General features: G+C 50.2%; 1 protein-coding gene across 1 annotated transcript in view; it reads left to right on the forward strand.

Moving 5' to 3' along the window:
* Positions 1 to 94: 94 nt before the first annotated feature.
* Positions 95 to 15985, forward strand: part of LOC130151244 (serine protease 55-like) — a 230975-nt gene continuing 215084 nt past the window's right edge. Inside the window, exons 1-5 of the mRNA XM_056343211.1 lie at positions 95 to 3452; positions 3830 to 4019; positions 4897 to 5156; positions 7427 to 7566; positions 12673 to 15671. Coding sequence (XP_056199186.1) covers positions 3242 to 3452; positions 3830 to 4019; positions 4897 to 5156; positions 7427 to 7566; positions 12673 to 12975 — 1104 coding nt within the window. The 5' untranslated portion in view covers positions 95 to 3241 and the 3' untranslated portion in view covers positions 12976 to 15671. The remainder of the gene's footprint in view (positions 3453 to 3829; positions 4020 to 4896; positions 5157 to 7426; positions 7567 to 12672; positions 15672 to 15985) is intronic.

Genomic DNA, 15985 nt, shown 5'->3' on the forward strand with positions numbered 1-15985 from the left:
TTTTCAACTAATGAACATGCTTTAACAAATATTCCACTTCCAGGAGAGTAAAAGTTAATGTGGCTCTTAGTCTCTCCAGAGCTCTTGTAACCAATCTGATTTCCATGGTAACTCTTCAGTAAGCAAGATTTCTCCCCTCTGGAGAAAAAACATTATTCCAAAGCATGTACAGAGAATTAAGTTTGGAGGTAAGGAGCATGTAAAGTACTGGAGGTCAGTGGGCTGAGGTGTGAGTTAATGTTGTAGGGAGTGACTGTTTTCAGAAATGGGTTCATACGCAGTTGGCTGACCTGGTTTGTGAGGAGGAGGTTTGCTGCATGGTGTCCAAACAGCACTGGAATTAGCAAATTGCTTCTGATAAATGGGTGTCATTGATCTTAGCCACAATAAATCAGGAAAAAAAAAATTGCCTGGCTTTTTTCTTTCCCTCCCCTCACCTGAAGTATGTTGGGGACAGCTTCTGTGGTATTGGGGGCTGTGCTCTGAGGTGGCACTGGGTGCCATGCTTCCTGAAATGGGAGGCAGCAGCTCTGAAATCTGCCCTGAACCCACCTTGAGCTCCAGAGCCCCAGTGAATCACCGAAATACACACTTTAAGACTTGTTCTGGTAACTCGTGCTTCTCTGTGGGACCTTGATGATGCACTTGCAGTGTCTGACATTTTGAAAATTCAGGAATGGGGGCAGTGTGTTGCTCAGGCATAATCAACTTGTTGACAAACTTCAGGTGTGCAGGCTTGTGGTCTTTCTCCCAAGGTACTGGGAAAATGAGACAGTTGTTCTTGCCCTTCTGGTGAATGTTCTGGGTTGTTTTCTCCACTCTGTGGTTTTGTTATGCTGAGGATGGCTGGCATGACTTGCCGGGGAATAGAGATTATTCTGAAACACCCTGCAAACACCTTTGAGTCTGTAGGAAAAAACCCAGCTTCTGTGACCCAGCACCTGCAGTTTGCAAGTCACGCACGCTATAAGGGACAGCCACGTGGGTGGGTCTTGTTTATTCCTGCTTGGAAACCTTGCAATGCGGCTCACAATGCTGCTGCTCGGTGCGGGTGGGAACTCCGCAGAGGGAGGTGGGTGTGGGTGCAGGCAGGGACTGCTTGGGTGAGGGGCAAAGGTGCCTCTTTTGCTTTGTGTCTGTCTTGAAAGGTAATGAGGTGCCACGCAACAGAAGCGTGTAGCTGCTTGCTGTGTTAGTGAAGCTAAGCATGCCCGGCTGGGCAGAGGGCTTTCTGCAGCAGTGGATGGATGGTGGGGGCACAAGCACCCTGACTGCCCTGCTGCGAGGCCACTGGGCTGTTGTGGCTGAGCTGGTGGCTGGGGCTTGCTGTGGGGACTGGAGGGAGCTGAAGCATGTGCATTGGTCCGGAGGGGACAGATAAAAATATCTCAAGGGCCAGTGTCAGGGGGCCGGGGCCAGGGCCGGGCTCTTGTCAGCGGTGCCCAGCGACAGGACAAGGGGCAACGGGCACAAACTGCAGCACAGGGAGCTCCGTGGGGAGAGCAGGAAAAACTTCTTTCCCTTGAGGGTGCCGGAGCACGGGGACAGGCTGCCCAGAGAGGCTGTGCAGTCTCCTTCTCTGGGGACGTCCAGAGCCCGCCTGGCTGCGGCCCTGCGCAGCTGCTCTAGGAGAGCCTGCTTGAGCAGGGGTGTGTGGGAGTGGAGGACAGAGAGTGTCTGAAGAGAGATGTATGAGAGGAGAATAGAGAACGTCAGCTCTGGCAGGAGCTGAGAGAACAGCTGGCTCTTGTGCAGGAAAGTAAGGAAGATGAAGGCGGTGATGTAGCAGTGCCAAGGCGCCTGCAGGCCTGCAGTGCTCCAGAGCTGTGGAACTGCACCAGGGGTTTCTGCCCTGAGCCCCGTGGTACACACAGCTGGGATGTGTATCCGGGCTCAGAGGTGTAAATATGGGCTTCTCTGTAGAATAAAGCGTCTCTGCCTGCACCACAGCCGCAGCCCGGGCCTTCGTACGCCGCAAAATGGCGTCCCACAGTGGGGTTTGAGTAGGAGGCTCACGGAGCCCGAACTGGTGGCATAGCCGGGCTGAACCAGCATCCGTGGAAAATTTTGTGCACCCTGATGCCGAAAAACCTCAGAATGAAGAAAACTGCTAAGAGACTTTCTGTACTTTTAGCAGGAAGGTATTTATTATCTCCTCAGGGGAGGAGGTGGTTCGCACCACACAAACTCGCTCCAAAGCAGAGGTGCGAAACAGGGTAATTTATACATTTAACATACGTGATTGCAACATCTCTTCGTACATTATTCATGTGATAACAACATCTCATTGCATATTAATGATAGGTGGAGTCTAGGCAGAGCCTGGGCAGCGTTTAAGCAGAGTCTTCTCTTGGCATCAATTTTGAGAGGGTTGTTCTGGCCTTCGGCCCCGCTCAGGTGGTCTTCCTCAGAGTTGAATCTTTCAGCTTTCTTTCATAAGTGACCCTGCCAGGATCCTTTACATAAATCTCTGCTTGCTACCATTTTCTTCTATTGGTGTGTCTACCTAATTTATGATTTCTAGTACCTGGTACGGTAATTTCCAACAATGGCTTAGGCCTGGGTACAGTGAGCAAGAACAGAGTGATTCAGCACTACACGCTGCGGTTCCTCAGGAACCAAGCTGAGCAATTTGCAAGGCAGAATGGGGCTTTTTCAGACCTGAGACTCATCTCAGGTGGATCTTTAGGATTTTAGGCCTTATTCCTTTTTAATAATCAGTAACGGTGAAATGCTAATGAGTCAGCCTCGTGGATTAGTTTTTTAAGCTGGATTTGGTCTCGTAAGCCACCCTCGCCCACAACAAAGTGGCTGCCTCAGCATCTTCGGTACCATACTTCTGGTTTGGCACCGTTTGAAATTTACCCTGCCACAGAGCTGCCCCTTCCTTCTGAGAACAGCCATGGCCTAAATGAAGAAAAGAAAATTAATTTGGAGTTTGACAGGCTTCAGCACTTTTCAGAGTCAAAGATGAAAGCTGATGTGGGATCACACCTGAGGTCTTTGGAGAGAAGAACATGGTTCAAGACCCAAAAAGGGCTACAGCACCCAACTCATTAAGTCCACTACTGCAATACCCTGTGGAAGTCACTCCAGGATACGGTCGGGGATTTCACTGCTGCCCCATCCCTACCATAGCTAAAGCAAAGCCCAAGCCTCTGGGAAACCACTGCGCTTTCCCCATCGCCTTCGGAAGGACAGCGTCCAACAGTGATGTCAACAGAAACAAAGGGAATGTGTGATGTCACAGCCTGGTTGCGCTGTGACCCTGGTTGCGGCAGGGAGGTGCGTTGCCTTTGGTGAGAACGCAAGAGTAGGGAAGGCGTCCTGTGGTGTCTGCAGGAGCACCACTGCTCTGAACGTTGTCGAAGTGTGTCGGTCCAGGACTGGGATTGAAATGCTGTGCTTCACCCTCCTCTGTTTCGCTTTTCTGATCGGCAGCATCAATGCAGGTTTTCCTTCCGTACTTTTTACTGTTAGAAATGACCAGCACAGTGGAATTGCTAGTAGCCCAACAGGAGATACGCCTATTGGTAAATGAAAGAGGCCTGGGCTTATTTCTTGTATCTGATGGCATAGAAGTATGGCTTGTACTACAGCCTGGTGCTGAATTCTTCCACTCATGCTCCCTGCTAGTCCCCAAACTGCCGGGCAGTGGTTGGCAGAGTGCAGGTTCAGGGAGGCTACAGTGATGCGAGGGGCTTTGGTAGAGATCAAGTAGCGTGGATGATTAGAGAGCAGTGCCTTAGCTGATGTCCTGCCCCTCTAGTTCAGTAGCACAGGCAGTGGCACTGCTGTACGTGAGCAATATGTCTCATTTTGTACCCAGAGTGTGGCCTCCGACCATCTTACGAGCCCTTTCGGGACACTGGCAAGATGATCGCGGCAAGGAGATACGCCAAGGCTGGGGAGTTCCCATGGCATGTGAGCATCCAGAGCAAGGGGAAACATATCTGCGGAGGCACCATCATCAGCAGATCGTGGATATTAACTGCGGCCCATTGCTTTGGAGAAGAGGTGTAAGTACTCATGGGAAGTGAGGACAGCCCAGGCGCAATGGGTTGATAACGTTCCTCCCGGGGGTCAAATGTGAGGCATACGTGACTGGGCCAGAGAGAGAGCCCTGCAAACAGGGGCTGTCTGCTCTGGAGAAAATGGGCCCGTTTTTGATCAGAGGTAGTGTTACAACAGAAACGTGCAGAAATCTGCGTAACCAGGAGGTATGGAAGGGAAATATTTTCAATGGTGGTTTGAGCAGCCTTATATAAATGCCCGTGACGCTGGTAATGTCCCCAAGCATCTCCTGTATGCCTACACGTGTTGCGGTACCTTGTAAAAGTAGATTTATTCCATTCCAGCTTATTCTAACCCCCAAATTGCCCTTGCTTTCATATAGCAAACACCCTTCCCTCATGGAGAATCTGATTTTAAAGCAGAAGCTTCCGGAGAAATCAACCCCATGCAATGGCCAGGGTCAGCATCCCGCCCTCTGTGAGCCCCCTCTAAAATTCAGCAGGTCCGAGAGCTGAGGCTGCTTGGTGACAAACGACCTGTGGCATCACAACCTGTGGCAGCTGGCTGGGGACAGCGCGGTCTGGAGCAGCCAGCCCAGGGCACAGCAATCCAGAAGATGCTGCCCACTCCATCTGTTTGTTAGCAACGGGGCTATTTATATAACTTGGTTGCATTCATGTTCTGCCTCTGCACCTCTCTGCCCTGAAAATCAGCTTTGCCCAGCAGTGAGGGTACATTTTGACACTATCTATAGCCAACCTGCCTCTGCAATTTGCTGAGCACCACCCTACCCCACCTGGGGGAGGGAAGGAGGCACCAACCTTTATAACACAAAGCCTTCGTGTTTGCTTATGTCTGCACTGCTTCTGTTTTGTTCATAAGGCCACCAGACCTGACCGTCGCAATGGGGGGAAATGACCTGAGCCTCCCGCTGGAAGAACATAAACCGGAGAGCCTGATCATCCACGAAGGATTTGACAATACGAGCATGGAAAATGATATCGCTCTGATCCTGCTCAGCTTTCCCATCCAGTTCAGCAATAAGAAAATACCCATCTGCTTGCCCTTCATGTACAACAACGATATGTGGCAACACTGCTGGGTTGCTGGGTGGGGAACCCCAAGCAACTCCAAGACAGCAGGTAAGCTACTGTCAGGAGATGCATTTGCTAACCGAGGCTGGGTTTTATGCAATTTAAGTACACGTTCTCTCCCAGGAGGGGTTACCCACACTAGCTTCCACTCCCTACCTCCCTGGTAAGCACATCCAGGCCCTCGCAGCCCCTGCACAGCCACCAGTTCTCTGTTCAGTGCAAGAAACATCCACCTACTGATCCCAGAGCGAAGTCCAGGCTACTCTGAGCATGTGTGTTCCAGCCAATAATTCAGAGCCACCTTTGCTCTGAAGGAACTCAACCTTACTTTGGATGCCATTCTTGGCATCCAGAGTAAGACAAGCTCCACCCTGGTGGGCAAGTTAGTCTGGGTCTACAGCGTTCTGGAATAAAGGAAATGAAGGTCTAGGGTTGTCTTTGGCTTCCTGCCTCCATGAACCAGATTGATTCAATGGTACTGGCCACCCTTCTTCACTCATTTAGAACAGCAGATTGCTATCGCTGATTGCTCTTGTCTAAGCCCTAATGAAAGGAGCTCCGGTGCTGATTGTGACCCAAAATGTCTATCCTGAACAAATGTCACTAAATGGCTAATGAGCGATTTCATTATTGGAAAGAATTAATCAGGACAGAGTGGGGAAGGTGGTGCCTTGAGGCTTGAACAGTCCTTCCTAGGATGTCGCGAGCGAATGTCCCATTTAAGCCTTGCCGTTCTGCTCCAGAGGGTTACCGCCTCATCTCTGAAACTCTGCATGTTCCTTCTTAGGCTTCATTGGCCTCGCTTAACAGTCATACACAACACTGTACCGTAGTTGTGAAACTCTCCTGTTTCACCAAGGAAACGTGCTCCTAGAGACAGAAAAGCAGCGTGCTGCTGCAGAGCCACTCTGCAGCTTGGCAGGATTTCTCTTCAGCTAGTCTCTTTGCAAAATGCATGGTGTGGCAGTGGAGGTTGGGCTCCTGCTGCCGTGTGGGCTCAGCTGACATCACTTCTGCTACCCAAATTGCACCCAGCATGAGGTCAGCATGCTCAGCCCTGGCACACCCCCCCTTCTCCCTGGGAGAGGTTTCAGAAGAAAACCAGCAGAAGCTGCGTTTGGTGAGGGGCATGTGTGATACGGGCCATAGCAAGAAGTATGAGGCACTGTTCCTTGGTGGGGAAAAATGGATTATTGCCCATCTCTACCAGCCTTCTGTAGGTCGACATCTCTCAAAAGGCACCTCAGGTAGCACCAGCCTGACTCCTCTTCAGCTGCAGCCAGTTAGACCTCGGCAAGTGGAGCCACCTCCGTGGAGGTGCCTGCATCAAAGTGTTTGAATCTGTGGGCACTTCTGTGGAGCAGCTCCATCCTCGCTGGGAACGGGACCTGACAACTTTCTGTCTTTTAGTTCTTACCTTTGAGTCCCGAAATCCTGCTGAAGGTGCTGGAAGGATTTAGCTCGGTGAACCGTGGTAGAAGGAGTTTCTGAAAATCTGTAGGTCTCCTCCCCAGTAGCAATATCCTCCAAAAGGCAGTTTTATCCTTGAGGTTCACTTCAGAGAGAAACGTGGGTGAAATGAGTGGGTTCTCCAAGTAGCCCTGTATATTTTCAGTCTTTTTTTCGTTTGCTGGTGCCCGCTGCCATTTCTGTTTTCCCGTCTCAAGGGAAGAATAAAGCAGTGATTTCCATTGTGCACTGCCACCCTGAGAGCCGCTTTCTGAAAGACACAGCTGGTCCCCTGGCAGAGGCATGGCCTCACAGCCCCCCAAGGAAAGCATGGGGACAGCAAGGCCATGTGTTCTGGGGAAAGCTCAGTGGACTTTCCTCTGCAGGGCTCGCTCTCACAGGGCTCCATGAAGTGTCTCTCCGACCGAGTTCCCCAGAAATGAGAGTGAGAAACCCAGGGTGTGCAACGCAGCTCATCTCAGGACCAGCAGGACAAGCCATCCCTTTGGGGGGCTTCCAGCTGGAGCATATCCCAGAGGTCATCTACAAAAATCAGTCGTCATTTTAAATCCTATTTAGCAAGCCTCCACTCCCCAGGATTTCAGCTTTGCCCATTAACACCTCCCCCCTTTCTACCTACCTACCCACCTCTTAGTCTGGCATAAAGTCAAGAGCACAAATTTACCTTTGCTAAACATCTGGAGAGCCCCTGTAAGCCCCCATGACCCAGGCTGTGCCCCTAGACCCCCTTGCCCTGAGGTGCTTTACAGACCCAGCTGAGCGCAGTCCCAAAGCTAGCCTCCAGCTGCAAGTTCACCCCTACAAGCCTGCACTGCTCTGCAGGTTTTGTTAATCGTTCTCACTTGCAGCTGCGGAGGCACCAACCCACGTGCTGCAGAAAGCGCGGATGAAGCTTGTCAGCAGGGAGCAGTGCTTGGAGCGGATCCCACCGCTAATGGAGAACGTGCTGTGTGCTGAGCTGGAGAAAGGAGAAAGAGGTCCCTGCCAGGTAAAGCCAACAGGCTCCCGGATGACCGTGCTGCCTACGCGGGCACAGAGACACTGGGGGAGAAGTGCCTCTGCTTTGGGAATGAACATGGATACCTCCCACAGCTTCCTGGGGTTGCTAAAGCTTCTCTGCAGGAGGCCAGGGCGCAATGCCCAGGGGCAACTAAACCGAAACCGCCTGCAAAGGCATATTGGCCCGGGCAGCAGGGCTGCGGGGCTCCTGGGGTCAGAGGGCTGTGGTGGTGCTGGAAACGAAACACCTTGTTGAGCAGATGGGCCTCTCCTCACGCTCCCCACACACACACACACCCCAAACACCCCCCCCCAATTCCCTCCCTGCAGCGAGAAGGACGGGAGCTCTGCGAGGGAAATGGTGAGCTGCAGGGAGGGCAAGGGAGAAGGCTGGATCCCAGCAAGTCCCCTGGCATGAGAGACGGTCTGGGATGTCAGACACATGTACGCACAGCTTCATCCTGTAGGAATCTTTCACTGAGGGAACTAAACGAGCACCCAGGATGGAGAGGAATCCCCTGCCCTTTAGGCAAAGACAGCGGGTACAGGGGCCGTGGGCTGCAAAGCTGGTGCGAGCTGGGCCCATAGCTAGGCAGCAGAGGGCAAGTTTGCTTTGCAAAATCATTTTTTGATTAGCTGGAGAGCATCTGTTCTGAAACCATTCATCTAGTGACTTTCACCTCCATTAAATTCCATAAAAAATTTTAAAAAGAAAACTGCCACAGGGTAACATTACCATGATGAAAGAACACACTTCCCAGCCCAGCCTTAAGTTCTGCGGCTGCGTTGTGCTGGTGAAACAGCAAGAGCACTTGTACAAAGCAAAGTGAATCTCCCATATTCAGAAAGCTGATGAGGGTGCTATTTTGATCTACAATAATGTTAGAGTCATCTGAGAAACGAACTAGAAATGTGAGCTTTCCAGGCAGTGGAAGTACACAACGATTGCCTGTGTGATAATTCTCATAACCCAGCAAGTGCCCACTTTTAGTGCAAGCTTGACCAGGCAGGAACGTCTTGCAACCTGAAATAAGGAGAGCAGGACAAAACCATACCCTGGGCTAGAAGCGGAGCTCTTCAGGGGAAAAACAGGAGACAGGACTTTTCATCGGAACTTGCTAATTTGCTGGAGAGGAAACATTTTGCTGATAGAGGGTTTTCTGGGAAGTGCTGCTTACAGCCCGGTAGGGCGCATTTTGCCTGGCTAGGCTGGTTCAGGAATCTGGTGCCTTGCCCATAGTAGGCTGCCTGGTAATGAACTGGGAGGCCAGGGCTGAACCTGATACTTGCTCTGCAGCAGGGACCGCGGGACACCCAACTCACCTGCCCTGGGCAGGTAACGAGGCACACTGTGGGCAGTGCCATCTACTGAGCTACGCTTGTCTAGAAAGATGATGGTGTTTGTGTCAAATGAGAACGAGGCCAGATTTCAAAATACCTAAATCCTTTACAAAGGCAGTGCTGTCAAGGAGGCAGAGCAGCCCTGGGCACGGTTTTGGTCTGTGCCAACCAGCTGTCTCCTGGCTGGCTTCCAGACAAGCTCCAGCATTTGCATGGGTCAGGAGCCACCCACAATAATCCCTTGGGATCCTGGCACCCCAGTTTAGAGGCCAGGGAGGGGTAGCAACGCAGGCAAGGCAGAGAGCCCTGGTCAGGGAACAAGCTCTGGAGATGCTGAGCTTGCTGTTGTAGGTGTGCTCAGAGGAAACCTAGAAGCCATGCACTCCATAGATGCATGATCAGTCTGGACATGAGGCAGGTAAAAGCCATGATGTTAACCTTACCTGAGCTTTGCTGAGAATCAGGATACATTGGTTCATGTCCAGAGCCAGGCTAGGATGGGCAAGTTGCATCTAGACTCAAGGTTGTAAGTCCCCACCATCCTCATCTTGGTCCAAAGGATTACCATCCTAAGCATTAGCACCGTGTGCCATTTGTGTGCTAGATTTTCCCCATTGCCGCAAGCTGTTTTATCTAAGTAACTAAAGCCCCTCAGATATCTTCACCAAAGCATCATCTAGAAGGTCTGTCCTAACGACCACTGCCTTAATACCCCCATGCGGCAACAGCATGTCAATAGAAAGGCTCTGACGTTTCACCAGCTGCCATCGTACTGCTACCAGACAAGACTAATTTGTGGATCACTGACCGTATCCCTAGAATAACGCAAGGAGATTGAATAGCAGAGCTCCCAAGTATTTGTGCTTTAAACAAAATAATAATCCATTCACTTAGAAAGAAAAATCTATTGTATACCGATTCCCTAGCAGTTTTTCAGGGAAATATATAGATTGACTGTGAATTAACACTAACAAGATCTGTAATTGAATTACGGTTCTATTTAGTCATAAACGTTAGCATTAATGGCTGTTCATTCATTAGCATGAATGGCCTACAAGTGCTAAAGAACAGACACTAGAGATGGCCTGCTTATTATTTTTGTGTGTGCTACATTTCTTCCATGACCCCATGAACCACAACTGATGTCTAATTCCTTGTTTTCTTAAGCATCTTTTGTTAGGCTCTGATGCAATGGTAACTTGAACAACAATTAGAGTCTAAGGCAGGGGTCCTCAAACTTTTTAACCAGGGGGCCGGCGCGCGGATGAAGTAGCAGACAGTCATCTGCGGCTGCGTGGTTTCCCCCCCAACCCCCGGCGGGGGGGGTGGGGCGGGGGGATTCTGTAAATACCGGGGGCTGGATTGATGACCCTGGGGGGCCGTATCCGGCCCACGGGCCGTAGTTTGAGGACCCCTGGTCTAAGGGACTCACAGAGCAAATGCCTCCTTCAGTGTCTTGCCTATCCAGACAAAACTCAGTAAACGGCCCAATTCTGTTTCAGAGCGTTTCTGCCAAGGAGGTCTGTGGGGGTAGCTCTGTGGCGTGGTGATTAGGTTGGTGTGTTCAGCTGGAGTCACAGTTCACGTACAGTTTAGGGCAGCAACAGATGAAGGGGGGCCCAGTCCCTGGCCTGACTTTCAGGGGAAGGAATCATTGAGTGGCCACAAACAAGCAGTGCAATGGTTCCAGCTCAGCTTCACCATGCCCTGCACTGTCCCCTGGTGTAGGGCTGATCCGAGTCATGGACTGAAGGTACCTACACCCTTCCACCGATCGTAGCAGGAGGTGATCTTGGCCATCTCTAATAATTGTCTGAAACGCTAGGGTGCATCTAAGGCTTTACGTTTCTTTAGTTCTGTGAAAAAGGCAGGGGATGACCTCTTTCCTTCACCTGCAGTATGTCCTGCCCATATACACTGTCAGCAATTTGGAAACGGCAGATGCCCTCTACAGCACCTGGGATGCTCAGGGCTCTCACCCCACATAGCTAAGGCGGTAGCAGTGTTTGTTGGACAACCGTGGGTGGGATTCATCTGACCAGATACAAATGTGTTGTCAATAGCTATCTGCCTCTAGCAGATCAGCCTTCCATCAACGGGGAGAAAAACGCACTTCTGACATGTGAGTCATTGAGACCTTTTTAGCCATCTCTTTTAAAATGAGATAAATCCCTGTATGAGTGCTTCTTGCTCCCCATGAACTAAAGGCAAGTCCAAGGTGTTTAGCTCACAGGGAGACACACGGCTCTAAGGCAGGACAGTTGCCTACATGCAAGTCTCCAGTCCATCCAAGCCTCCAGTGCCATTTTAGGTATCCCAGGATAGCCCCCTGGCATGCCGCTGCCCCCATCTCGGACCATGCCTGGTGCCAGTAATGTGACCGCAAGGGGAGCCTGACACTCGCACTGGCAGCAGCAGGGAGAGGTGACCAGTCTGGAGCTGAACTCACCCCTCACACGCCCACTTGCTCCATGCATAAGAGTGCTAAACCGGTGCAGAAGTGACAAAAGCTCTTGCATCCTTGTACAAGCTCTTGCATCCTTTTCCTGGTGCTAACACGGCTCTAAAGCTGCAAAGCAAGACTTGTGAAATTGCATTTTTTCAAGAAAAAGTGTGCCAATGAAAATTGGATCCATATAGGTAAATCGTCACACGTACAAGGGCAAGGCCACAAACCAGGGGAGCATGGTCAGTCCCTCTGGCTGTTCAAAACAGCTGAACAGAGGTGGGTAGGTGATGGTCTGATGGCAGACTGTAGGGAGGTATGAGTTCTGAGCTTATGGACCCTTCTGCCTCTTGAAAGAGTTCCTGGGGGCCAGGAGTCAAAGCTAACCGCATTTCAGTTCAAAGTTATTACTAATTACACAACATTACTTTATGAGTGTACCTTAGCTTAATAGCGAAGAGGGTGATCCCCTCTCCACTCTGGTGGTGGATTCTCCACCACTGAACTATTGCAAACGTGATGAGGTGGGTTTTTTCCCCAAAGTCCGGGACAGATTGCTTTAAGTAGGAAGGTGTCCTGGGAAGTCCCAGAACAGAGCGGTGGACAGGTGTTTCTGCATTTGCAGTCTCTTAAATTTGCTTCTGAAGGGTGCTTTGATGTGCAGCTCGTAGGAATTGGAACGCTTTTCCTGCGTCCCATGGTTTTATGGGGCTTTCATCATTTTATCGTTTTATGATTTGGGCAGACAAGTGACATTCCTCTTTGCGGGGTGGCTGCAATGTGCATTTGAAGGCTTGCACACTGGGTGAATGGTGGTTGCCCTTGCAGTAGCGGTCAAATTTTCAGTAAAATTACCATGGTTGCAAGAAGGGTTTGTCAGGATTAGTGTTCGTCTCCTGTCCAATTTCTGGATGCTAGCCCCCCAAATTAACAGTGGCAGGTACCCAGCACCTACATGCGCCAGTTTTGCAGAGAAGTCAAAGACTGAATGAGCGACAGCAGATGTCCCTTTTCACCCCTGGATGTCATCTCTGGGTGACAGGGTTCAGGTAGCCTTCTGGGGCCCCGGGAGCATGTGGAAAAGGCCGAGAAGGACAGGGCACTGCACTGAGCCAGAGCTTGTGACTGATCTCCTCCTCTTACCTTCTCTATCTATTTATTCTGCAGGGACCTCAGGGTTGAGCTGTGACATTTTGAGTCCAAAATGTCCTTGTTACCCCAAATACTGGGGTTAGAGTTTGCTTTTCCCAATCAGCCTGTGAGAGCCCCGAGGTTTGATCCTGCTATAAGATGCTCCTTATGCCGTAGGTCAACAGCGGGGGACCTCTGGTTTGCGGCTACTGGAGCACCATGAAGTGGTTTCAGGTCGGCATCGTCAGCTGGGGAGAAGATTGCGCAGTAAAGCCAAACCCTCAGATCTTAGTGTCAGTTTACAGCTATCATGACTGGATCGAGAAGGAGACAGCCAGAAGAGGGAAACCTTTCTTCACTGAAGGCATGGATAACCATGCAAATGCCATGCTGATTCCTTCCGGGGCTGGCACGCAGCTGGCATTCCTTGAGTTTTGTCTCCTTTTATTTATCTCTTTAGGAGCAATTAGATTACTGTAGAGGAGATTTCCCCAAACATAATAAAAGTCAGAACTACTGTCTCATTCTTCTTTCACTGCTGATCCATATAGCTGTGTCTCAGGTCAGCCTGCTGCATCTCACCCATGTGGACACAGACACCAAAAGGAGATGCCACAGTGAGCCAGGGGAGTGGGGCAGAGACCGGGGAAATGAAATGAAAGAGCCGGGACTCAGACAAGAGAGACCATAATCCTCTGGGAAACACAGATTTTTCTGCAGTGGTGGGTCACATCAGGCCCAGTTATTTGCTAAGCTCAGACGCAAAGTCCTGATGGGGTGTCTGAAGGAGCTGCTCCCTTGGAAAGCTGAATCCCTCAGAAAGGTCCTAGCTTACTCAGTTGCATATTAGCTTAGCTTGTTGGCAGAAGAGCTCTGGGTTAATGTATCTGACAGCTGATTATTAGCTGTACTAATGTATCTTCTATCTTGCAACTAGCCCAAGGTAAGAACATCTTCAGAGACCACAGCAGCAGCTCAGGTGATATGTCAAGCTGCTGGGACATCACTACATGTCAAACTCAGTGCCTCCTTAAGCTAGAAAAAGGGAAAGAGATCTTTTGGCTAGTGTTGGAAGGCGTAGCATCATATAACCAATCAGTCTTATTTACCTGGATTGCAAATGCTGGGTTTTGGTTGTTACAGGCAATAGAGAAAAACCTGGCTGGCTGAAGAGAACTGTTTCTGAGCTGTCCATAAGATGCTGTCTACAGAAAACCCTTGGCTTTGTAATTAGCCAGCGTTAAACCCTTGCAAGTAAGTAGTAAATCCAAAGGACGTAGATGCTTTGGGTTTTTGTTTGTTTTTTTTTTACTCTGTTAGAGGCCTTTTACATACGTTGCTGAGAGTCCACATCCCAGCCTGAGCTGGGCCTGAGCCGGTCCTTCATTGCTTCTCCTGCAACAGAGTGCATTGTAAAATGTGTCCTGGTCTTCACAAGGAGGATGCTTTTCTGGGAAGTGATGGGAAGGAGGCAAGCAGCAAGGTCTCCTTTGTGTCCCACCTTTGCAACAGCATAAAAGCCTCTGCAATTTGCAGCAATGATAAAACTCAGTGAATGTGCAATGGGACAGCACCTCACAAATTGCTTTTAATTACCTTGATATTTTCTGGCTTGCTGGCAGAGAAGCCTTGTAAATGAGAATGAATTCATCTACCTTCATCAGACGATTGTATGATGCTGCCGCGGAGGGGGACTTGTGGCGGGAATGCATTTAGCCCCTTGGTGGCAAATTCTGACTGCTCTTCGCCAAGCGTGGACTAATTCTACTAACAGTGTTAAACCAGGGGAAGCTGTAAATTCCACCGACAGCACGACTCTTCTCAACACAGCATCAACGATGGTGACTCCCATCTGCACCTCCTCAGCCCCCAAAGCTCCTGTTGCCGATTGCAGCGACCCTCACAACACAGGACCAAGTGCGGAAATGGGACAACTTGGGCAGTGATTCCATTGACACTGAGAAACCTTTTGATCCAGGTCCTATAGATCTGGAAGAGGAACCAGACCTTTTTCCTCCCCCTCCTGATGCACTGACTGTATTTTCAGGGAGGGTGAAAGGGGGTCCAAGGCATCGGTGCTGGCAATGCAAGCGGGAAGCGCTTAAGCGAGGGGATTTGGGAGTCGCTATGGCATGTCCCGTATTTTCTCAGCCAAATCAGCCTCCAGAGTGGCAGCCTGTGCAATGTGAGGCTGTTAAAGAGTTAAGGAAAGCAGTTCGGGAAGGGAGGATTCATACTAGTTTGCTATGTCCCTTCTTGAAGCAATGGCAGAGTCTTAGACACTTGCGCTGCGTGACTGGAGGTCATTGCTTCGCATGGTACTAACTCCGACGCAGTATATGATGTGGTTATCTGATTTTTGTGAGCTATGTGTAGTGGCCTTGATGGAAAACCTTAATCGGGGAATTGCTGTTAACGATGAGCAGTTGGCTGGGGAAAATAATTATGCCGCTCCCACGACTCAGACAGGGCATCCCAGGGATGCCTATTTGCAGATTAAGGAAGCGGCTGTTAAGGCAGTCTGGAAGATAGCAGAGTCTGGGCGAGCCTCTAGTGAGTCGTTCACCACAGTCTTGCAGGGTCCTATGCTGACTTCATTGATCGGCTTCAGAGTAGTTTGCAAGGACAAGTCGAGCATGAGGAAGCTCAGGGGCTGCGTTTAAAACAACTCACTATGATAACGCCAATGAAGATTGCAAGCGGGCATTGCAGCCCTTTTGCAATCGCAACCCCATCACGTGTCGAATGTTTCTAACGCAGAACTCACAGCCACCTGTAACTCTCAGGTGGAGTTCCGTAATGCAGCGCAACACATTTTTGCTTCTCTAATCTCTTCCGTAGGAATAGTACATGCTCTTAACTCGCTTCATAAATTGGGCTGCTAGCTTGCTACATACAGAAAGTAATGCTACAAACACTGCTCTTTCTGGATTATTAGCAGATGTCGATTCTGTCCGTCATGCGTCGCTGCAGAACCGAGCTGCTATTGATTTTTGATTGTTAGCACAGGGACATGGGTGCGAAGACTTGGATGGGACGTGTTGCATGAACCTGAGTGACCACCCTGAATCAACTCACAAAAGCATACAAAACTTAAAAGCCTTGAACAAAGATCTGCAGCAGAGCCAGGGCTGGGATGCCTTTGGTCTCTTCTCATGGCTGGGAAACTTTGGGCTGTGGATCAAAAGTATTGCAGGATTTATTCTAACGGCCTTAACCGCCTCACTGATGTTTGCCTTGTGTCTCCCATGCCTTTTTTCCTCTGTTCAGCGTTTAGTTGATCATAATGTAAATCAGGTCATGGTCACCCAGCTCCACACCACCTCTGTCTTGTCGCGATTAACAAACAAAAAAGGGGAGATGTGGGAGAGGAGGCTGGAGAATGTCTGAAGAGAGAGGTATGGCAGGAGGACGGAGAACGTCAGCTTTGGCAGGAGCTGAGAGAAAGGAAAGTAAGGAAGATGAAGGCGGTGATGTAGCAGTGCCAAGG

This window comes from Falco biarmicus, chromosome 6, assembly GCF_023638135.1.
Source record: "Falco biarmicus isolate bFalBia1 chromosome 6, bFalBia1.pri, whole genome shotgun sequence".
NCBI classification, from domain to species: domain Eukaryota; kingdom Metazoa; phylum Chordata; class Aves; order Falconiformes; family Falconidae; genus Falco; species Falco biarmicus.